A 25,594-nucleotide genomic window follows, 5' to 3' on the forward strand; every position below is an offset into this window, starting at 1 on the left:
CAATTTGCAAATGCCAAAAGAGGAGATCTTAACTATATGTATGAGGGGTCTGTAATGAATGTGCCAACTAGTGGAATGCTTTCCCAATACATCAGACCAGACAAACTCAAATGGCTATAATCTTACTGGTCTTGGTCTAGCAGTTCAGTTAATTCGGAGTTCTGATAATGGCCAGACACAAGAATTCAGTTATTTTAAAGGGCTCTTTCCCAATTGTTAGGTTAGCTTATTTTGCCAACATTCCCCTCAGAGGATAATTAAATGAAAATGAAAAGGAACGTTAAGGAGTGTAACTTAAATTTATTAGCTGCGCAACTGTAGAATAAAGAGTGTAAAAACAAGATTTCTCCTACCCCAAGTAATAGAATTCTCAAGGAAAGGTCCTTTCTAGAGCCTAACTACAACAAAAGCCGACACAAAACAAAGAGCCAGAGAACTCCAGGGAGAGCTGCAGATTTTCACAAATTTGGAACAAAAAACCCAAAATTCATCAATAAACACAACATTCAAGAGCACTGATAAATGCACGGAGTTAGACTATCTTCGTTTGAAGAACATTCACGGTACGGCTGAACTCAATGCGTCCAGGTTAGGAGAAAGGAAATCGGCCGACCAAAATGAGGCTAAATTTCTAAAAACTTGTACGAAGTGATTTTACTTTTGCAAATGCCTCAGCTGTTAATAACTTACTACTTGATATGACGAGAACACATGATAAATGACCAATTGGACAAGGGTTACTCTCATTTATGGATTTTTAATCCTATTAAGGCTTCTGTATTAAAGAGATGGGAAAATTAAGGTAGAAAATCAGAGGAATCAAAAAAGGATCATCACTCACAAAGTAAGTGCTGTGTGGACCTGCAGAACTGTATTTATAGAACTTGACCTTCGACAAACTTGTATTTAAGTCTACAAAATAATATTGGAGGAACGTTTGTTGTGGAGTTCCCCAGGGGTAAGTGTTAGGACCCTTGCTCTTCCTGATATATATTAATGACCTCGAATATAGCATTCAGGGCATGATTGCAAAAGTTGCAGGTGATACAAAGATCGTTGTTAACCGTGATGAGGGTGGTCTGGAACTTCAAAACAACATAGACATGTTGGTGGATGGGGAAGACAAGTGACAGATGAAGTTTAATGCAGGAGGAGGTGATTCATTCAGGTGGGAGACAGTATAAAACAAAAGGCAAAACTTTGAAGGAGGTGCAAGAACAGAGGGATCTTGGTGTATATGTACATAAGAAACGGAAGATGGCAGGGCATGTTGAGAGAACTGTTAATGAAGCACATAGTATATTAGGTCTCATTAATAGGGATATTAAGGATAAGAATAAGGAGATCATGTTGAGCTTGTGTAAGGCACTAATTAGGTATAATCTGGAGTACTATCTCTCGTTCAGGGAACCATACTTGAGGAAGAACATGAAAGCATTGCAGAGTACAAAGAAGATTGGAAATGTTGGGACTGTTTTACTGTGAGAAAAGAAGCTGGAGAGGAAACATGATAGAGGTATTCAAGATCCTGAGGAGTATGGACATGGGTAAATAGTGAGAAACCGTTCCCTCAATAAATCATCAAGAACTAGAGGGCACAGATCCAAAGTAAATAGCAAAAGGAGCAAAAGTGACGCAAGGGAACATTTTTTCATCGAGGATGGTCGAAGTCGGGAACGAACTTCGAGAGGGGTAGAGGCAAGTTCGATCGAGGTATTCAAAAAGGGATTTGGATTGTTATCTGAAAAGAATGTGCAAGGTTACAGGGATAAGGCAGGGGAGTGGGACAAAGTAGAATGTTCTTTCAGAGATTCAGTGCAGATTTGATGGGCCAAATAGCCTCCTTCTGCACTGTAAAGATTGTGATTTTGTAATGCCTGTGAAGGATTCAATGCTTATTTTAGTGCAAAAGTGGTCTCATTAATTGCTGTTAATGACAACCATTTGAAAATTTTGTAATGACAAAGTTTGACAAGCATACCATGAATTCTTGCATCTGTATATTAGAGGCTCATTGAAAATTAGTTTGAAACATGAGAAACAAATGAGTGAAGTTAAAATGGGAAAATAGAAACAAAATTATAAAAAGCCTATTGCCAGCAGACTGAGCTCTCCCTCGAGTACTTTGGAATCAAGCATTGGGAACATAAATCAGACAACATCTAATTCACTAATGAAATACCTGAAAACAATGATGCCATTGATGCTGAAAGCCCATTCGCTGACATGTGAATGAGGTTTGACTCATCAATACAATCTGTATGACAGTGACAATAAGATTCACATCATTTTAACAACTTTTCTCAGCAGCAATTCAAAGCAGTAGTATGCAGGCAGGTTGACAATAAAACTCTGCCTAATAAAGGTAAAAATAAACGACAACTATCACTCTGCTATATTTATCCACTTAATGGTTACAGTGAAGCATTAAAAGATATAATGGCTTTAATGGAATAATAAAACAAAACTTACACCTTGAGGGAATGCTCAGCAGCAAAACTTTCAAAACACCACTTTGAACACCATTTAAAAATTTCTTTCCTAAAAATGTTGTACACCAATAATTGCTGAACAGACCAACTAAGAACGGATCAGATAAACTACCAACAGATCGGAGATAGTCTCTAGTATTGCACTGGTCCACCCATGCCATTTGGAGAGTAGGAAGGGAAATAATAAACAAACTGTCGTGTTGCAGATGTCAAGCCATCTGTGAAGATGATGTACTCAAATCACTAATTTTGGAGTGCATTCATTATATCAATATATTTTTAATGTACTGCAAACTATATTTTTTCTTTAAGCCACATTTAATATCAGTCAGCTGCATTAATTTTATATTTATGAAGACAACAATTAAGTGGTTAAGATCCAGGTATAAGAAGAAGGGTTGTTAATTCTGTTAAACCACAGCACACAGTACAAACTTGGTCAAAATTATAACTATGACCTTCCGCATGTGCCTCTCTTATCAAACGAGTACAGATAGAGGAAGAACTGTTATCAATGTCAAAATGTTTGGAGTTGTGTACCGACTCCAGCAAAAGCAGTTTAATTGTGGAAGAAAAAAGATAGACTGATATTTTGAAGTATGTCACAAAATTAGATGGTGTCTATATCTGGTCTCCTGGATGCTTTGTTCCAGATAGGATAGGATATAAAAAATCCAATATAATTGATGTTCCTTCCCTTATCAGTTTGCAACTGAGCTCACTCTCCTGGGATTCAACTTCAGCATGTGAAGCTGCTTTAGGACAGTCAAACAGCTCTTCCCTGCAATTTTCTTTTGTTGGTTTTGAATTTTCTCAAATGCCTGCATCCTTGACATGTTCATAGAATTCTTACAGTGCAAATCCCTACAGTGCAGGAGGCCATTCAGCCCATCAAGTCTGCACTGACTCTCTGAAAGAGCATCTTACCCAGCCACCCACCTATCCCCATTTACCATGGCTAATCTACCTAACCTACACGTCCCTTGACACTACGGGGCAATTTAGCATGGCCAATCCACTTAACCTGCACGTCATTGGACTGTGGGAGGAAGCTGGAGCATCCAGAGGAAACCCACACAGACACGGGGAGAACCTGCAAACACCACAGTCACACAAGAACAGAATCAAACCTGGGTCTCTGGCACTGTAAAGAAGCAGAGCTAACCACTGTACCAACTCTAACATTCTCTCTTACTTCCCATTGAAAGCACTCATACAGCATAGATTTTACAACATATCTAAAGAAAGAACATAATCTAGAGAAAAAACTATTTTAAAGCACCTTCCTCATGATAAGCTGACACAATTCAAACTCTTGATTCCTTTGTACAGAAATGATTATTTTGGATTTTCCATTCAAAAAATCTTTAAGTGGAGACAGATGACAATGTATAATGAAGAGAGTTATCAAGTCCAAACAGAAGAAAGGTTCTGGATAAAGTAATCAATGATAGATGAAATGGGCGCAGTCCATCCTGGTAAAGTGACGATGATGTCCTCTGCAGATGCATACGTTCTAAACACTTGTCCTAAATACCTTCAAAAAGGACGTAATCACACTGAAGTATAGCAGAATACTAACAAAGCTGCTTTAAGTATTCATAACACAGACTTGTAAAGGAGATGCTAACTGAATTAAATTTATTCTATATGGACAAAACACAGGTACGAGATCCAAGGTTTGGAAATGCTAAAGTGAAATTTATCCAACTTGAACACATTCTTCAATAGAAGTGGAGTACAATATTAAGACTATAATAAGAATGCCCGTTGTTCTATGGAAAATGAACTGAATGCCATAAATGCCAAAGATAATTAGCTCACAAGCAATGAATCTATCAATAATAATTGCAGGTATATATTACTAAGATAGACATAATACATTGAGCATTTCGTAAACTATTAGACCACTGGAATGCTATTTGTGAAAGTGTAGATTTCTTGGAGTTTTACTAATGACCATAAATCAGAGTTTTGTCTTACTATTCTTCTCTAGGTTACTCACCTTTCTCAAAGTTAAATAGTTTAGGAAAATCCAGGATGATGTAATTGTGCATAATCTATTGATAAGCAGCTACATAAGCAAAACAAACTTTTCTTGTCTCACCATTTGCTCTTTTGCCTCTGACAATACCTTTTAATTCAAATTCATCCACTCCATCAGTAGATCCAGAATCTGATAGTGGTGCAGAATCATAGGAACTGATGGGGGACCCACTCTCTGTAGTACAGGCTGTAGAGGAGAAAACATTTTTGTAAAATTTTGCATTTAACTAAGGGTTAATTTAGCAACTGAATAGAAAGTTAAGAAATGCCCATAATGAATTGGCATAACCATATGGCATGTCTGAGTGGCGACAGCTGCAGCAGCAGAGTTAGAAGATCATGGGTTCAAACCTCACTTCAGAAATTTGAGTATATAAACATGGACTTCAGTACAGCATTGAGGGATGTCTTTTGGATGAGATGTTAAGCCTAAATTCCATCTGCTCTCTCTGGCGGACAAAATAGACACCAATGCTCTATTCAAAAAGCTGCAGATAAGTTTTCCCCCTTACTCCTTGTCAAAGTTCAACCAGCATCACTTAAAATCAAATGATTGCCCATATATCTCATCACTATTTTGGGATGTTGCTTTGTACAAATTAGCTGCAAGGTTTTCCCTGCATTACAAGTTGACTCCATTTCACTTGTTGTAGAGCACTTTAGGATGTGCCGAGGTTGTGAAAGATGCTAATCAAATAAATTTCTTTCTTGCTTAAAAATTTTAGAAAACTTCAGAAAGAAAAAATCCATCTTACAGCAAATCAAAATGTGTCTATTTACAATAAGATCTGATGGTGTGACTCCAGATCACTCAGCATTAGATGATGCTTCAACTCCAGCACATTATTAATTTCCAGGAATCCTTCTAAGTTTGTACCACTGACTAAGAATTCTTAACTACAAATCTTGTTTTTTTTAAAAAATGAATTCTCTTCATTCTAATACAAAATTCATATCTGTAGATATTTCATATTTTTGCAATTTACTATGATTTAAGTCATATTTGAAGTTATAAATCCTGCTTCAACATTATTCAATTTCAATTTTTCTTCCTAAAAAATTGTTCCATTTTTAAAAAAATTTCTAATGTGGTCCTTGCTTATCTGTTTAACCAATGGTATTACGTAATGGTGAAGACTGCGAGATAGAATACCATTTCATGCATTTATATGCACATTCATTCTGAATTCATTTATTTTGCAGTTATTTTCTTCCCATTCAGGGATGCTACCTGGTAATGTCCACTTTTAGGAGTAAACAATAGACCATTTTGGTTCTGGGGTCCTGCAGTAAGGTTATTGAAAATAAATTCCTCTGCAACTTGTTGACATGGCAGGGGTCAGTCACCCTACCAGATTCTTCAAAGATAACAATTTACTATGCCCGACCCTTGCAAAGCCCCACCTATCCCTCAGGTGCCAGAACTTACATAATTGACAAAGGCACTTGGATTTGAATACATCAGTGCCGGAAATTAAATTCACATACCCATTCCTACATTCTGCCACTTCAGCATACACCTGGACTGATTCAACAGTCATAGGTTTATTTCCCATTAATACACAGTCATACATACTGTCCGACTCAGTGCCCCTCATTCCAGGTAGAAGCTTTTTCCTCCGGATCTGCTGCCGTCGAATTCGGATTTTCTGTTTTAGTTCTCTTATTTCTTTGTCACTGTCCTCTTCATCATCATCCACTATTTGTTTCTTCATCAGATTGCACTTCATCAGTTCAATTGCAGCAATCAGTGATTCAGAAATACTGAAATGGGCATTCTCCTAAATAAAGAGTTGAGTTTACACATCAATATATTTGTAAATACAGTGGCAGGGAGGAAGGGAAAAAGGGAAGAATTAACAAAAGAACCCCCAAACTAAGGAACTCTCACAAATCAGACAAGGATTATCTGAAAGTCAACTTTGCAGCTAATGAAATGGGAGTACTTGGTCAAACAGGTCAGTTCTAGACCCTAGCATCTCCAGAAGAAAACAGTTGAGGATCACAAAGTCAGGAAAGAGAACATAAGATCCTTTTATCCTGCACGCCCAAAGAACAAGCAGCATATTTAGATTTTTGTTTAAATATCAAGGTACAATTTTAAGCATGAATCCTGCATCTGTCCTTGGATGAATACAAACATTCATCTTGTTGGTCAAAACAAATGTTACCTTGCTGTTGAGTTTGGTCCGGAATAGTCAACCTGCACCTTTTACTACCTCAGCCTGGACACCTACACTATGAATTTTATCATTTTCTTATTCTTTCAAACCATATTTGGCTGTTTAAAAATCTTGTAGGTCAAGGACCGAAGATAGAAGAAGGAAGTTAGCCAACTATCGAGTCATTAAAAACTTACTGGTCCATATTTCAATCTCAATTATTTTAAAACACCCTGAAAAAGCGTTATTGCTTCTGCGTAGACTGAATTTCTAGTAAACAAGATATTAAATTAAATTTTGTTATCGGATAGAAGTTTTAATTCCATATTAACTTAGTGTCAAACATGTCAGAAAGCAAAACAGGATTTTTACAATGAACTGATGTTTTTCCTAAACCAAATCCATTTCATTCATTATAAAAAGATTCCAATGGTCTGCGTACGATCACATAAGATAACTAGAAGAACACAATAAATGAACAGAAAAAAGACCCAAACATAAATCCAACCCAAACAGATGAGTTGGAGGTCTGCCTGAAAGACAGGTGTCAGTTAAATCTGGCTCTTTAGGCATGGGTTCATAGAACAAAAACAAAACATTAACCATTAGTATTAGGGCGGTACAGTGGCAAAGTGGTTAGCATTACTGCCTCACAGCGCCAGGGACCCAATTTCAATTCCGGCCTTGGGTGACTGTGTGGAGTTTGCACATTCTCCCTGTGCCTGCGTGGGTGCTCCGGTTTCCTCCCACAGTCCAAAGATGTGCAGGTTAGGTTGATTGGCCATGACAAATTGCTCCTTAGTGTCAGGGGGATTAGCAGGGTAAATATGTGGGGTTATGGGATAGGGCCTGGGTGGGATTGTTGTCAGTGCAGGCTTGATGGGCCGAATGGCCTCCTTCTGCACTGTAGGGATTCTATGATTGCTAATATGTCCAAGTAATAGTTAACGTTAGAATATGAAGCATACTGCAACAAGAGAAAGTGTCTATAAATTGGTGCGCAAATACTGGATCAGAGTAGAAGGAAGTTTCACTGCACCATCCAACTATGCTGTAGGTGTTCTGGGTGAGCTCAACTTGAGAAAGAGAGAGTTTCAAGAAATAATTGATGTGAAGTTAATGAAAGAAAACGAGACACAGGCTAGTGCTTTTTAAATATAGAGAAAAAAAAACTGACCAGGAACAAGCTGCGGTTGAGAATTAACGAACAAGAATTAAAAGAAAGTTAATGGAAAGCTCGTAGTGGCACTATAGCATACTTTACCTCAAAAAATGTTCTAGTACACAGAAGTAAAAAATTAGAACACAGAAATTCAAGACCCAGAGAAATACTTTACATATTTGTTAAGGAAGGAAACATAATTATACCTTCTCCAAATCCGCACAGCTTCCAAAATCCTGCTCTGATAGATAGCTGATCAGAGACTGGCCTTGTGATGGCTGGCGAAACATTCCATCAGAACTGTGTATGCGATGGGCACCCTCTAGAATAAAATAAACCAACATTGTAAGTGTAAGTTCAGCCATTGAGGCCAAGATATTAAGACAATCAAACACACAGTGGGAATTGCCTGGGACGTTTGAACTTCCGATGGGCAATTCCCCTGCTCCAAGACTCTCCAAAAAGAGTCTCCAACAGTTGAGTTAGAGTTGGAAACTTCAGGCAGTTGAGTTACTTACCCAAACAGTTACTCAGGAATTGTTAGAAAATACTAATCTCCTGGGTAACTATACAACTGATCCTCCCTATCTACCCCCGTGACCTGTCCCACCACCAGATTTCAATCAGATCCTCCATCTCCACCCCAACACGATCTCACCACCTTATCTCATCTATCACCCCCTTACCTTTTCAAAGAAACTATGAAACATTTAAGCTCTTTACTTATCTGAATATAGCAGTTAGTGCCAAAAAAAAAGAGATTTGACACCAGCATGGATTCTCTTTGCTGGTGTAAGTAAATGGAAAGTGAGTGAGTTTTTTTTTGTCTGACCAGAGTCGGAAACAGTGGTTCTGACCCTGATCGAAAGATTTGGGCCATTATGCTTATTGGTCTCTGACTGCTCATTACATATTTCACCAGACCATTTAAGGCACTTTATCATCAAGTAACACTCAATTTCAAAATCTCAGTAAACACTGGAATTCTGCAACTTTGTACGAAGCTAAATAACCAAGAAAATGAAAGGGCTCCAGCAAACGTGATATCTGAACAACATAATTAAAAGATTTCACATGTTTAAATTTTAGATAGAATCATGGAATGCTACAGTGCAGAAGGAGGCCATTCAACTCATCGAGTCTGCACAGACCACAATTCCACCCAGACCCTATCCCTATAACCCCATGCATTTGCCCTAGCTAGTCCCCCTGACACTAGGGTCAATTGTTGTGGCCAATCCACCTAACCCACACATCTTTGGACTATGGGAGGAAACCGGAGGACCCAGAGGAAACCCATGCAGACACACGAAGAATGTGCAGACTCCACACAGATAGTGACCCAAGCAGGAATCAAACCCGGGTTCCTGGTGCTGTGAAGCAGCAGTGCTAACCACTGCGCCGCCTGAAAAATGAATTTGTAAATGTTTGAATAAACATTGATCAATTTACTAACCTTTGCAAATTTGAGGTGGTTTTATGTGGTAGGGATATATTCTGTAGGAACAAGGCTCTCAGCGCAAACTTATTTAGGTCTTACTTGAATCCATTTCAGCTGATATGAACAAGTACTGTTATGCCAGAGTTCTATTTTTTAAAGTACAAAATTTTGCAATATGTACAAGGTCAAATAATCTGTGAAATTGCACCAACCAGTAGTGATTCTATACATCAGCTCAGCTGTTCAAAGGCATTAAGAACTTATCAGAAGATCATGCCATATGATAAAAGTTTATACAATCAAGTACATTGCAATTGATGGTACCCAAAAATGCAGCACCACATGTTTTAGGGCAAATAAAATTATTTTACAGCTTTTAGTAATATAATCTAATAGAATAATTTTACATTTGATATTGCAGCATCAAAATGTAATTCATGTACTCGCCTAGGAAAATTACAAGAACATACTGGTTATCAAATTAATTAATTTGGTAACTGGCACCAAATTTATTTAGATTATACCTTTGTGTCAAAGAAAAATATTTGAAATGATCCTAAATTACTTAAATATTGTTTGGGTTAAGTGTTGCTTGTGACTGTTGTTCTATAAAAAAAATAAAAGCTGAGATAGGTGGAAAAAGCGAATTACATGTCTATTCACACTGCACACAAAATATTTTAAATAGCTCACTAAAAGGGCGGAGAAATCTAAATTATTAAAAATAATGAAAAAAATTAGAACTAACTTCATGACTTAGTATTCCTGGGTACCATCAGAAACATCGAAAGCAAAATAATTTTGTATACAATTTAAAACAGCAATAAAGAAAACACAGATTTTAGTTAGTATTTACCAGCTTCCATGTAGGGAGAGTTAGGAGTGCTGGCCTTGCAGCTCTGAGCTGAGAAAGAACCATATTCCTTCAGGTTTCTGATTCCCAGATGAGATTCTAAATTACAAAATACAGTCAGTCAGTCATTCACTCATTCAAGGGACTAGACACTATTTTACTGCAGGGGCTTTTGTTCTGTAACTACATTTCAGTGTTGATCAGTTTGAGATTTGTATTGCTATACTAGGAAAAGAAAATGCTGTTCAGAATGCACTTACAATATTATATTAAGACAAAAAGAACCATGCTTTAAAACAGAAGGAGCTTTTTAAAATATTTTTTGTTCAAATTGGAAACTGGCTTCAAGGAACCAATGCATAAAATGTGAGGACAAGGTGGGGAGTGAAACAATATCAATATTTACAAAGACAAACACAAATAGATTCCACCATGCAAGACATTAAATTAGGCAAAAAATGAAATGCACAGTGGTATGAAATGCAAGTTAAGCGTAGAAGTGGTATCAGTGGTCATATCAAGTCAGCATCAACCAATATCAGTGGAAAGATTTGGAAAAAATATGTTCTGCAACTTATATAACTGATGATAGGCAATTTCAGCCTAAATGCTGCACTTTAACGCTGAAACACTAATCTTCTTCAAGAGCTTCCATTCAGTGTTTTCAATTTATATAAACAGATTCTGTTAGATCACAGGATGTGAATATGTAACCTCAGCACCTTAAAATAGTTCAGTTCAAGACTATCTTTTTAGACAATAATCATTTGAGAGCCAACTATCAAGTTTCATCATGATAATTATTTTATCAGTTACTCTGGAGTTGCTTTTACTTAGTTCTGAAGTTACTATAATAACTGGATCAATCAATCCAATTACTAAAAGTAATAAAACAAATTTTAAATTTTACCAGGCACCTGTCAGCCAAAGCAGTGCATCAAGAAATTCCTGTTTGATGGTAGCATCTGGGTTCTAGTCACACCCATTTGATAGCTGACACCTCAAGGGTAAAGCCAAAAGAAATGCTGTGACCCTTTTATACTGCAAACAGGTCTACAGTGCGATAGGTCTCCTATTATTCAGGATTACAATCCATTTATATTGTGCATAAATTTCAGATTCTTATTTGTTGCTAATGTTTTAAGTGCATTGTGTGGTAGCACAGCCATATTTCTGATCACTGACCTCCCACAATTTCTATAGACCAGCAATAAGAAAACTGCAGAGGTCAATATCTCACGATTCAGAGAAGCTGCCACTCTGGTTGTATGCGTTGATTTTAGGCAGTTCTGCCCTGTTGGGAGTGGCCTCAGAAAACCACTTCAAAACAGATCTTTCTAAAAACAGAGTTTGCGGCATTGTTGTCATCTACGTGCATATTACTTTCTATTATTGAAAGCAAGAGCCCAATTAAAGTGGCTAAAGCACATCAATTTTCCTTTAGTGAGGGCTGTAAAATATAATGCAGCTTTGAGGCAAGTTTTCAAATTATGAAAAAAGGAATTGATGTTGCACCACCCCATTGCACCTACACTTTTTAACCTAAATTTCCCATCTTGAAAGTGGCACATGGGGAAAAGCCAACGGAGACATTTTTTACTCAATGAATTAAAAAAAACGCACAAAACACCATAGTTCCAAATTGATCCTAACACTGATACCTAACTCTGCAAAGACGTTTGTCTCTTTTTCATATACTGCCAGATCTCTGGAAAATAGAAGACATTTTTGGAGATAATCTTTCATTTCATACAAGATCCTTTTCAGCTGTGATTGCCGACAAATACTCCAGTTGCGATTAAAATAATTACTTTTTCCATTTGTTGTTTTATACATTTGCCATTAGGACGCAGATCCGTGTGAGCATGTGCATACACACAATTTCCTAACAGTGTCAGCACAAGTAAAACAAACGTGCCAGAATTTTACCATCCCATCCACCGCAGGAATCGGAGCAGGTTTGGGCCAGACCACGAAACGGTCCGTTGACCTCGAGCGGGATTTTGTGGTTTCGGGTTGAGCGAGGCTGTAAAACCCCACCTACAGAATACTGAACCCACACAAATATTTATCCAATTGTAATATAAAATGTAACTTTTCTTCTAACAAAGTCCAATTATTTAGATGAAGAGATTTGCTCTCATTTGGATTACTAAGCTTTATTAACTACCATTAACTCAATTTTTTTTTTAACCTTTAAAAAAGTGCATTAAAAAAGTTAATACCACAGAAAGAGGGTAAAGGTCAATGGGGAATTGTATTGGCTGAAGCAACCTCAAAAACGCAGACCACCAACCAGTTCCATTTCTGCACTTTACATATGATAAAACTGACATTGCTGGTATTGTTAATTACAGTGGGGACAGCATGCTGTTTCATCATATTGAAAATGAAATTTATAACATCCATTTGCAAACCTTCTACTGGGTCCTCTACTATAATTGTGATTTTCCGGACGTCTCCTTGAGAAAGCCGAAGAATAAAAATTGGGAAATGGAAAGTTACAAGACAGTAGGATTAGAGGTTAGTGCCAAATAGATGATTTCTCCTTCTGCTCCCTGCTCTTCCCCTCCTTTCTTGAACAATGCTGCAATATTGTGTAACTCATGCATAAATCTATACCACTCACTTAGCATTACATTTTGGCTGACTTCCTTTGTTACGTGAGAAGGTGACTTTATCTGGTTTTCCATCCCTCCTCTAAACGATCTAGCCAAGACTGTGAAACCTGCCTCTACAGCAAGGTCAAGTACAAACATCAATTTGGACTAGAATTCCAAACTGGACACTATATACAATTACTGTAACAATCTGGTGGCTGTTTTACATTACATATTGTAAAACAACAGATGTTCAATGTTTTGTAAAGGCAGCAAAATATCGCAAATAAACATTTATATATGTAATATTCTTCACTGGAGTAGAGATTTTACATCACTTGTACTTGCTCTCTTTAAAACCAACCAAGAAAACCTTCTCAGGCCTGCACCAACACTACTCAGAAACAGACACTGAAAGAGAAGTCTAAACTGACAGTTCTTCCCATTTTCTTCGTTGATATTGGCCAAAATTAATTAACCTTGTGGAACAGCGCACAGGCCTACATCCTACCACTGCATAATGGTGTGCTGAACCTTGTACATAGATCTTCAAAAATTGTTTAGATAAAGCTCATTTCTTTAGATCTATTGCCCTTTTCTGAAGGTAGCTGCACATACAATAGTATGGTTCCCCATGCTTCAGATACCCATTAATGTATTACCACCCTTGAAGAGTTTAACAGGAGTGTTGGGCGGCTTACCAACCCCCATTGGAAATCATGGAATCTATCCTGTCCTGTTTACACTTGCCACTCTCATCCTTTAATGGAAGAGGTCACTGGACAAACATCAGGAGTAGGAACTCTGATTGACTTTGCTCCTTTATAGTCCAGGCTTAACATAAGGCTGAACTTGATCCCCTTTCAACCAGAGAATGAAGTATAGGCCAGGGAATGAAACTGTCAACAGGGCTCAGCACCAACGCCATTCATTAGGGAGTTACCAACTGTTACATTTTCCATTTCCTTCTTTCGGTTGGCACACTGAGATTAAAAACTAAACTTGACTCATCATATATTGTGGCAAGAAAATCTTGACATACATAAATCCTTGAATTAAAATTCACTGTACCTGATGTCTTTGTTGTTGCTAAACCAGTATCAGAATGAGATCGGATATGGCTTTTCTTGAAACTGCCCTGTCGTTCCAGGTTCAGGGTTTCAGAGAAGCTGGAACGTCTTGGAAGGCTCAGCAGAGATTCACTACAACTAACAGTCATTTTAGGAACTTGCCCTGTCAATGGAGCAAGTTTCTGTGAACTTCCGGAACAAGAGCTATTGCTGCACTGACTTGAGCCGTGATCCCTCCTTCCCAGGTTTCCAATAGCCAAATACTCTGGTCCATCATCCATTTCACTTGATCCCTCATCTTGTACTTCGCCGGAAGAGTCCTCACCATGGCTAACTGGGGTACTAATTGTTGTCTCACTGACTGGAGAAAATGGTTCCATAGAGGGGACGACACTGAACTGGTGGACGGCTGAGACATGATCTGGGAGCAATTGGTCTGTAGAATCTGGAAAAAATGTCAAATTAGCCCTCTTTTTGGTCTCTTGCTGAGTCGGATTAATGAAATCATGTGGTGCAGCACCTATATCAGTGAGGGAAGAGGAAAAAAAGGATCATCAGTTGTATTTTCTATTGTCCCTTACAGAAAATAGGAATAAAAATATATTTATGTCAACCTGACTACTTTATTAAATTATTTAATTTTAAAAATGGACAAAGGCTGTACCCTGACATGCCTGACAAGCCATGCCCCATACCAGAGGAATTTCTAACCTTCAGAAATCAGTGTGGATCTTGATACCTTTGAAGAGACATTGATCAAAGTTAAAATAAATGCACCAATGCTCTTTACATTTCTAGAGAGCTGTGGCCACAGAGACTGTGCAACTGCAAGGGCAAAAGGGACCCCGAGTCCTCTATTAAATCTCTCAAGATTCCACCCCTTGAAAAATACCTTTCACTGCTTGGAGAAAGGATGCAAGTCACATGACCTCCCAGAGCTGCTAGAACCTGTAATATTGCCATTGCAACTGAACTCTGGCAGTATGCCATTTTATCACCCAACAGGTAACAGCACAAATAACTCTGTCCAGGTAAATTGCCTGGTACTTATCTACACTGTGTACCACCAGAAACATCAGAACTCCTGTATCAGCGCCTATAAGATAATTCATCTCTGCATGTTTTCTTCCATCGTGGAAGTTCCGTCTGACGGACCAAACTGCAACAACTTTAGCCTGCTAATCTGAAGGAATACACCATCGAAATTTTGATTCTGGACTCATGAAAATGTAAGACATATTTCTATCATGGTCTTGCATCTTATTCCTTTCCCTCATTTATTGTACAAGTGCAAAAGGGGCATGTTTAGTGTGTGTGTGTATAAAATAAACCAACCCTGTTATCTTACCTTATCTCAAATTTGCTGTGGGATTATTAATAGAGGATCGCATCACTCCAAACTGAAGAGTTGGGGAAAATACGCCACAATTTAGAGGGGAAAATCAAAAACACTTGTGTTTATGGACAGGTAGTGAGTGGAGAAATCAGGGCTTTTTAAATTAGTCCCCCTCCTGTCTGTAACACTAAAAATCAAATGGTTTATACTACTGGCTATACTATAGACAATTTATGATTCTGAGAAGAAATTGTTTAATTAATGTATTGATTCCGTCGTTCCCCCATTCCCCCCCCCCCTCCCCCCCACCGCACCCCCAACTAAAACCAAGGTCTATATGGAACTAGACTATACTTCTCAATAAAGACTCGCAAGTATAAAGCCAGGACATGGAAGCTTTAATTCAATGTTCATAGTATTTTATATGATTTTTGCCCAAATTCTTAGGTATTATAGCTCATTATTACTACCTGTCACTTTACATTACAATATTTTACTCTTGTGGTAATATATTCACTTAGACTTTTACTTTGGTTGTCCTTTGTAAATGACTGGGAGGAGAAAAGGAATATGAGAAAACTACCATTTAAAATCAAATATCTGTGATCAAGGCCAACTTCAGTGAGGTTTGGTTAATTATTGCATATGTTAGGATTGTTTATCCATTCTTACAAACATAACCAGAGATTTGTGCTCTAATTGTTAACAGCTCCAGAAAATTCTGGAGATTTGACAAACTATCCTTTCATGTTTTCAGTTTCAACTCAAACTGTAAGGATGAAAGATGAAAAATAAATTCTCCATTATTACTGTATTAGATTAGATTGCTTAACTACACTGATAATGCTTTGGCATAATTACAGACAGACACATACAAGGCAATAAACAACCCAACCATTGAACGCAAGATGACTAGTTGGAAGCTCAGAGTGCTGAAACAAATGATCTGGTCAACAAAATTGAGATGGTTAAACTATTTTACCTTATTTTTTGGATGTATCCCTTCTAAAAACCATCTTACATTTAACATATCCCCAGAAGGGGAAAAAAAAGATTAAAAATAGATACATTTAAAATCATTCTTCACTTACCCAAGTTCAAAGTGGTAGAATGACCAGAGAGGCTGGTATATGAGGTGGTATGTCTTTGTTGGCCTCCCTCCGTATGGGACATGCACTTGGTTCCAGGTAGAGCTGTCAGGCTTTGACTTTTCATCATTGGTAAGGAAGAATTACACTTCCTTGCAAACTAAATATTGTTTTTAAAAAATTGCATATTATGGCATATCGTCACTTTTCTGGAACTTAAAAGTCTAAAGTGATGAAATCAGTTTGTTATACATGAACACATTAGCAGAGAACATAAAACAGTACAGCACAGAACAGGCCCTTCGGCCCACGATGTTGTGCCGAGCTTTATCTGAAACCAAGATCAAGCTATCCCACTCCCTATCATCCTGGTGTGCTCCATGTGCCTATCCAATAACCGCTTAAATGTTCCTAAAGTGTCTGACTCCACTATCACTGCAGGCAGTCCATTCCACACCCCAACCACTCTCTGCGTAAAGAACATTCATTATTAATTCCCTTTGAACACTGCTGTGGTAATATAGCAAATGTTAAACCTACAGCACTATCAAAAGCAGATTTAAGCCATGTGCTTTCCCATGGTTGGGTCTGTTTGACAAGGCTCACAAAAAACTGACAGGTCGGGGCATAGGTTTAAAAAGAACACAAAGCCCATTTCTGTTTTACTACAAATGTTGCCAAAATTTCAGCAACAATTCCAACTTGAATTCTGCATTCTCCTCATTTTCATTGAAACTCAGGAACCATTTGCCCCTTTGGCCTGAGCTGATACATTGAAAAAGAACAGTCATGAAATCATTCCAGAAAGATCCCCATCCTCAGGTACTTTTTCAGCTCCATTTGAAAATTATTTATGGAATCAGGTCCCACCATCTTTCCATGTGATGTCCCTAATCCCATCAACATAACTAAAAGCTTTCCTCATCTCCCTTCTAGGTTTTTTGCCAATGATTTTGAATCTATGACCTCTGGTTATTGACACACACACTGGGAGGATTGTTCTTTTTTTATGTCCTCAATCTATCAAACCCTCTCATCATCTTGAAAATATCTAGTAAGGCTGCTCTTAATTCTTCCTGTTACAAGGAAAACAGTTCTACCTTTTTTAACCACTCCCTGTAACTCCCTGGTAAATCTCTGTTTATCTCTGTGCTCAGGTTTACATCTTTCTTGAACAGCAAGTAATTTCACAACACCAGGTTAAAGTCTAACAGGTTTATTTGGTAGCATGAGCTTTCGGAGCGCTGCCCCTTCATCAGGTGAGTGCTCGTGCTACCAAATAAACCTGTTGGACTTGAACCTGGTGTTGTGAGACTACTTACTGTGTTTACCCCAGTCCAACGCCGGCAACTCCACATCTTTCTTGAAGAGTCCTGAACAATACTCCTGCTAAAGGCTAACGAGTGGTTTTTCAATGTAAATCATGGAAGTTCAGCACTGAAGGTTTAGAAAGCACAATATTATATAAACAAGATATACTTTAGAACTAAATTTTGCAAAATGCCAAAAATAAGCGCTTAGAATCATTGGGGCAATCTTGAGACAACGCTCGCTGTCTGCGGGAATGGCGGCGAGGGCTCAAGATTCAGTGAAACCCTGGAAGTCACCAGCAAGGTCTTGACTTCCGATTTTTGCTGCCCCCTACTGGTGATGTAATCAGGTTCATGCTCGTACAGACATGAACCGGATTTAAATTCCTTAATTCATTTAATTAAAGTCCGCCCCTGCACATATTCCGCCCCCCCCACCCACCAACCACTATATATTCAAACCTCACTAATGTGATACAATATCGCTGAGATTTACAATAGGTTCACCCAGACATGAAGCTGTCGTGGCAACCCCCCACCATTAGCGTAAAGTTAAGTATAGCCCCCAGGGGAGAGGGACACGGCCAGGTGGTGCACTGGCAATGCCCCCGGCACAGGTTGGCACCATGTCAACCTGGCAGTGTACACTTGTGCCAAGGGCAGACTCCAGTGGGAGCTGAGGTGTCAGCAATGCCTGTTTGGGGGTCAGGGGGGATGCTGGGGCCGACTGTTGATGAGGGTGAGAAATGACGGTTCTGATCACAGGGGACAATGTGCAGCCAGCTTGTTGGGATGTTTTTCTCATACCCCTGGCATATTATTTATGATATGGGGGAAGCATTTAATTATGCAAGACATCTTGTCCAAACACAAACAGACCTAAGCCAATAATATTCAGTGTAGATGATGCTGCTCAATGCCACATACTCATTGTCATAAATAATTTTTGAATACATTTTGATTATTGAATCTCACATTCAAAAGATGGAGATCCTCAAGTTTCAACCAATACCCTAAATTTCCTGTTCTTGTGACAAGACACAGTGGTGTGTTAACATGTGAACAAAGATCAGGACTAGGTCTTTTGGCCCTTCAAGCCTGCTCTGTCATTTAATTAGATCATGGCTGATCCATCGTAACCTCAAATGTGCGTCCTGCCTATCCATGATAACCTACTACCCCCTTGCTTACCAAGAATCTATTCATCTCTGTCTTAAAAACATTCAAAGACTGCTTCCACCACTTTTTCAGGAAGAGAATTTCAAAGGCTGATCATGCTCAAGAGAAGAACAATTGGCTCATCTCAGTTTTAAATGGGCAACCCCAAGTTCTAGACTCTCCCACAAGGGGAAACATCCTCTCCACGTCCACCCTGTCAAAATCCCTTAGGATCGTATCAAAAATTACCTATGTTTCAATCAAGTCATCTTTTGCTCTAAATCCAGCAGATACAAGCCTAGCTGTCCAACCTTTCGTCAGACAACCCACCTATTCCAGGTATTAGTCAGGTAAACCTTCTATGAACTGTGTCAAACGCATTTACGTTCTTTCTTAAATAAGATGACCAATCAATTTAGGTTGATTATTCATGCTAAATTGCCCCTTAGTGTTCCAAAGTGTGTGCAGGTTAGGGGATTAGTGGGGTAATTATGTCAAATTACAGGGATTAAGGCCTGGTAAAATGCTCTGTTGGAGGGTTGGTGTAGATTCAATGGGCCTAAAGGACTCCTACTGCACTTCTGGATTCTATGAATACTATACACAATACTACAGATGTGGCCTCACTCGTACTCTATATAACTGAAGAATAACCTTCCTTCTTTTGTATTCAATTCCCCTCACAAATGAGAAGATCTATTAGTTTTCCTAATTACTTGGATACTAACCTTTTGTGAGCACAAAGACACAGATTTCTTTGCATCTCAGACCTCCACAAGCTCCCACCATTTATCATAGAAGAAATCATAGAAACCCTACAATGCAGAAAGAGGCCATCTGGCCCATCAAGTCTGCACCAACCACAATCCCACCCAGGCCCCACCCCCATATCCCTACATATTTACCCACTAATCCCTCTAACCTAGGCATCTCAGGACACTAAAAGCAAATTTTAGCATAGCCAATCAACCTAACCCGCACATCTTTGGACTGTGGGAGGAAACCGGAGCACCCGGAGGAAACCCACGCAGACACGAGGAGAATATACAAACTCCACACAGACAGTGACCCAAGCCGGGAATCGAACCCAGGTCCCTGGAGCTGTGAAGCAGCAGTGCTAACCACTGTGCTACCATGCCACCCTTTAGATAATACACGTCTCAGTCAGGTATCCCCACACAAACGGGACAGGGCATTTCCATTGGGTTGTTCAAGGAACATTGCAGTGCTTTGGTAAAGACAATTCGGTGGAGAAAATATAAAGGAACCGAGGTGGGCACCCGATCCAAATGTGCTGGAAAAATTACCACAAAGTTTTAGTTTTCCCTCAAATATTCAATTACAGTACTATATATGTGTTGCTATAAAAATACTTGGGGCAGGGGAGTGTGTTTAAATCCTGGTAGTTAATTCACTGGGAGAAACTAGAACAATCTAGATTTAGATTTGATTAAATGAACCAGGCCAGGTGTTAGATTTGGAGGTAGGTGAGCACTTTGGTGATAGGGACCACAATTCGGTTACGTTTACTTTAGCCATGGAAAGGGATAGGCATATACCGCAGGGCAAGTGTTATAGCTGGGGGAAAGGAAATTATGATGCGATTAGGCGAGATTTAGGATGCATAGGATGGGGAAGAAATCTGCAGGGGATGGGCACAATTGAAATGTGGAGCTTGTTCAAGGAACAGCTACTGCGTGTCCTTGATAAGTATGTACCTGTCAGGCAGGGTGGAAGTGGTCGAGCGAGGGAACCGTGGTTTTCTAAAGAAGATGAACCTCTTGTGAAGAGGAAGGAGGAGACTTATGTAAAGATGAGACATGAAGGCTCAGTTAGGGCGCTTGAGAGTTACAAGTTAGCCAGGAAGGACCTGAAGAGAGAGCTAAGAAGAGCCAGGAGGGGACATGAGAAGTCTTTGGCAGGTAGGATCAAGGAAAACCCCAAAGCTTTCTATAGGTATGTCAGGAATAAAAGAATGACTAGGATAAGATTAAGGCCAGTCAAGGACAGTAGTGGGAAGTTGTGCGTGGAGTCCGAAGAGATAGGAGAGACGCTAAATGAATATTTTTCATCAGTATTCACACAGGAAAAAGACAATGTTGTCAAAGAGAATCCTGAGATACAGGCTATTAGACTAGACAAGATTGAGGTTCATAAGGAGGAGGTGTTAGCAATTCTGGAAAGTGTGAAAATAGATAAGTCCCCTGGGCCGGATGGGATTTATCCTAGGATTCTCTGGGAGGCTAGGGAGGAGATTGCAGAGCCTTTGGCTTTGATCTTTATGTCGTCATTGTCTACAGGAATAGTGCCAGAAGACTGGAGGATAGCAAATGTTGTCCCCTTGTTCAAGAAGGGGAGTAGAGACAACCCTGGTAATTATAGACCAGTGAGCCTTACTTCTGTCGTGGGCAAAGTTTTGGAAAGGATTATGAGAGATAGGATTTATAATAATCTAGAAAGGAATAATTTGATTAGGGATAGTCAACACGGTTTTGTGAAGGGTAGGTCGTGCCTCACAAACCTTACTGAGTTCTTTGAGAAGGTGACCAAAGAGGTGGATGAGGGTAAAGCAGTTGATGTGGTGTATATGGATTTCAGCAAAGCGTTTGATAAGGTTCCCCATGGTAGGCTATTGCAGAAAATACGGAGGTATGGGATTGAGGGTGATTTTGCAGTTTGGATCAGCAATTGGCTAGCTGTAAGAACACAGAGGATGGTGGTTGATGGGAAATATTCATCCTGGAGTTCAGTTACTAGTGGTGTACCGCAAGGATCTGTTCTGGGGCCACTGCTGTTTGTCATTTTTATAAATGACCTGGATGAGGGCGTAGAAGGATGGGTTAGGAAATTTGCGGATGACACTAAAGTCGGTGGAGTTGTGGACAGTGCGGAAGGATGTTGCAGGTTACAGAGGGACATTGATACGCTGCAGAGCTGGGCTGAGAGGTGGCAAATGGAGTTTAATGCTGAAAAGTGAGAGGTGATTCACTGTGGAAGGAGTAACAAGAATACAGAGTACTGGGCTAATGGTAAGATACTTGGTAGTGTGGATGAGCAGAGATATCTCGGTGTCCATATGCATAGATCCCTGAAAGTTGGCACCCAGGTTGATAGGGTTGTTAAGAAGGCGTATAGTGTGTTAGCTTTTATTGGTAGAGCGATTGAGTTTCGGAGCCATGATGTCATGTTGCAGCTGTACAAAACTCTGGTGCGGCCGCACATGGAGTATTGCGTACAGTTCTGGTCGCCGCATTATAGGAAGGATGTGGAAGCATTGAAAAGGGTGCAGAGGAGATTTACTAGGATGTTGCCTGGTATGGTGGGAAGGTCTTATGAGGAAAGACTGAGTGACTTGAGGCTGTTTTCGTAAGAGAGAAGAAGGTTAAGAAGTGACTTAATAGAGGCATACAAGATGATCAGAGGATTAGATAGGGTGGACAGTGAGAGCCTTTTTCCTCGGATGGTGATGGCTAGCACGAGGGGACATAGCTTTAAATTGAGGGGTGATAGATATAGGACAGATGTCAGAGGTAGGTTCTTCACTCAGAGTAGTAAGGGCATGGAATGCCCTGCCTGCAACAGTAGTGGACTCGTCAACATTAAGGGCATTTAAAGGGTCATTGGATAAACATATGGATGATATTGGAATAGTGTAGACTCGATGGGCTTTAGATTGGTTTCACAGGTTGGCGCAACATTGAGGGCCGAAGGGCCTGTACTGCGCTGTAATGTTCTATGTTCTAATCCTTATTTTCACCTGCATGTTGATTGGCCATGCTAAATTGCCCCTTAGTGTCCCAAGATGTGTACAGTTTAGGGGATTAGCAGGGCAATTACGTCAAATTATGGGGATGAAGGCCTGGGTAAAATAATCTGTTGGAGGGTTGGTGTAGACTCAATGGGTGGAATGGACTCCTACTGCACTGTTGGGATTCTATGAACACTGTATGCAGTACTCCAGATGTAGCCTCACTCATGCTCTATATAACTGAAGAATCCTGTTACTTAGGATGTAGCACGAGTCTTAATAGCTCAATGCTATGTAGAGTTGCAAAACTCACTCTCATCGCTATTCAAAAGCCAAAAGTAAAAGCCGAACAGATCTCCACTGGTGATAAGTAACATTAGAGAAGATGTCTCTTCTTGCATACATCCTAGCAAATTGGCTCAAATGGCCTAAAAGCAGGTCACAAACCCACCTTCAATTAGGGTTGACTAAAAAATCCTGAAGTGGTAGAAAATAAATTTGATAGAAAATAAATCTTATTCCTGACTATATTCTTCCAGTTCTGCCTCGCCCTCTCAATTACTACATCTGAAATCTCTCTCAAGTGCTGAGTTCACAACCCTCTTAATTTCCCAACCTGTAAATCTGCAGCAGTCCTTTTGCTCGTTAACACAAAAATTTGGCCAGTTTAGACAGACCAGTTTGATAAAGCAAGAAATGCTGCATCAGTCTACAACAAGTTGTGTCCCCTGACTAATTCCACTTATTAAAAGAAATACAGCAGAAAAGCTAAAAAAAGTAATCAGGCAGTGGTTTTAGAAGGACTAGGAGTACAGCATAGAGAACAAATATAGGTGGCATTCCAATAGTTCGAATAACATTTTTCCCCTCATGAAATCAATAGCAGTTGACAAGTATGGAATTAAAATAATTAATAGCAAGTTGCCTCACTGGGCAGACTCAAATGTAACTCAAAAGTAATCACTTGGACAAGACATTGGGGAGCTAAAACTCATTTCAACACGAGTCAAAGCCTTCAGGAAAGGAGGTGTGAAGCAGGTACAGTAAAATAAATCCAAAATTAGAGAACGAACAGTTAACACAGGTACTGGACCATGGAATCATCTCTGGAGGCTTGAATAAATCAGTGCCATCATTCCTGTTCGTTTCTCTTACAAATATAATTTCATTACTTAAAACTATTCTGCGTTATAATTTCATAAGGAAAAGATCAGTCTTACCACAGATGTGTCAATCTGAGCTAACATTTTAGGATTATTCTGTTCCACAGCTTCCAGACATTGGAACATAGCGGTTACATGAGGATCACTCAACAGAAAAGCAGTATCTGTAAGAGATAAATAGCTTTTTACAATCATTATTTCATAGAAAGTTATCGTAAACTAGATCCAATAAAAGGAATATTCTACACCAATGAATCTGTTCCAATAACTCATTCTTCTGTGACATTTGTTTTTGAGCAATGCTGCCTTTAAAAGACACAGCCAACACTTCATTTTTTTTTCATGGAAAAGATGCATTAAGTTTGAATCCTACACAATATGGTCTAAAGCACATTAGATTGTACCTTTGTAGAATTTCCTAGTGTATTCACAGTTGCTGAGCAATGGCCTTAGCTGTGATGACAGGCAGTGGAACTGAAGGCTGTGGTGGAGCCAGTGCTGTGCTTTCTGTGGATTACTCTTTGGGACAGAATGTGTATCACTGTCCATAAACTAGGGGAGAAACAAAAAAAAAGTTATAAGTTACAAAGTCACATGTTGCAGTGCATCCCCGCAAACTAAACCTTTTTACTTTAGTTAGGAAAAAAGAAACAAACAGCATTGATTTGCAGAGCTTGGAAAGTCCAAGTTCAACATCATCTATCGAATACTTTTTGATTTATATTTCTTGCTCTCCAATTCTTACCCATCTTAAGTTAGCGATGTCACAAAATAAAGCACATACCAATCTCTTCTTGCTATATTAATAAAACACTTTTTCTCCTCTCTGGTTCATCACTTATCATAGAACATAGAACATAGAAAGCCACAGCACAAACAGGCCCTTCGGCCCACAGGTTGCGCCGATCACATCCCCACCTCTAGGCCTATCTATAGCCCTCAATCCCATTAAATCCCATGTACTCATCCAGCAACCCTCTTGGCTTTACTATTTCTCCAATCTGTCTATTTTACCATTTCTACATTTTAATCTCCTACCATTTCCCTGATTTTGGCTCTACTTCCTCTCATACTGGAAAGGTTTGGGTTAGTCACCGTTTACATGTCTTAATGCATCTGAAGTCAATTCTGCTGCAGAATTGCCGCAGCTCAACATTTCAACTTGAGGGAAATTAAAGCCGTAAATATTTTTTTAAATATATAATAATATAATATATATAACTACAATATATATAGTTCCTTCAGAAGTCACTGAACCAAGGAAATGAAAGCCAATAGGCTACTTTTAACCACCTTCCCCAGATTTCCCTTGATCGCTGTTGCCCCGCTTAGTGCTTTCTAATTTGTCTCAATTCTTAAAAGGCGATAGACTTTGGAAGTACGCACCCCATGAACATGCACTGTTATACAAAAGAACTCCTATATGCTGTGCCTCTACATAAGCACTCCTGTTAAATGCAAATTATTGCTCTAGTGATGACAACTCAGAAGCAAAAGAAAAATGGTCTTCTTCCAATAGCTCCCACAGCACAGCACCTCCCAACATCAATTAAGATCAACAGTGAGATCTTGGGAGCCTCCTTGCGATGAAAGCAGACAGGTGATAAAATTCATCATCATCGCCAAAGTTATAGCTCAATCTTCAGCTGATGAAAAAAAGTATTTAAGAACCAGAGTCTCAAACCCAAGACTAAGGGCAGCAGAGATCCTCACACTCTAAAGACACAGATAACCCACAGTAGGCTCCTCAAAGCTCTGGAGAATTACCACCAGTGCCTTGACATGATCCTCCAAACTTGGTGCAAGGAAGGCAGTCCAACAGCAATATCATCTCCCAAGCCAACTTGCCTAGCACTGAGGCATTAATCATTCAAATCCAGCTCTGCTGTGCGGACATATAGGTCGTATACCTGACACGAGACTCCCGAAGCAACTGTGCTCTACTCGGAATTCAGTTGTGGCAGG

The 25,594-nt window shown here is 39.3% G+C and overlaps 1 protein-coding gene across 2 annotated transcripts in view; it reads right to left on the reverse strand.

Moving 5' to 3' along the window:
• rubcn (rubicon autophagy regulator) overlaps positions 1–25,594 on the reverse strand; it is a 61,752-nt gene that overhangs the window by 22,562 nt on the left and 13,596 nt on the right. Inside the window, exons 4-13 of one of the 2 annotated variants that reach the window (XM_078206755.1) lie at positions 24,034–24,181; positions 23,687–23,793; positions 16,254–16,410; positions 13,828–14,346; positions 12,574–12,618; positions 10,160–10,255; positions 8,069–8,184; positions 6,115–6,319; positions 4,627–4,725; positions 2,183–2,257 (exon numbers count right to left, since the gene is read on the reverse strand). In XM_078206755.1, coding sequence (XP_078062881.1) covers positions 2,183–2,257; positions 4,627–4,725; positions 6,115–6,319; positions 8,069–8,184; positions 10,160–10,255; positions 12,574–12,618; positions 13,828–14,346; positions 16,254–16,410; positions 23,687–23,793; positions 24,034–24,181 — 1,567 coding nt within the window. The remainder of the gene's footprint in view (positions 1–2,182; positions 2,258–4,626; positions 4,726–6,114; positions 6,320–8,068; positions 8,185–10,159; positions 10,256–12,573; positions 12,619–13,827; positions 14,347–16,253; positions 16,411–23,686; positions 23,794–24,033; positions 24,182–25,594) is intronic. The other variant, XM_078206762.1, reaches the window with a different exon arrangement.

This window comes from Mustelus asterias, chromosome 3 (genome assembly GCF_964213995.1).
Source record: "Mustelus asterias chromosome 3, sMusAst1.hap1.1, whole genome shotgun sequence".
NCBI lineage: Eukaryota > Metazoa > Chordata > Chondrichthyes > Carcharhiniformes > Triakidae > Mustelus > Mustelus asterias.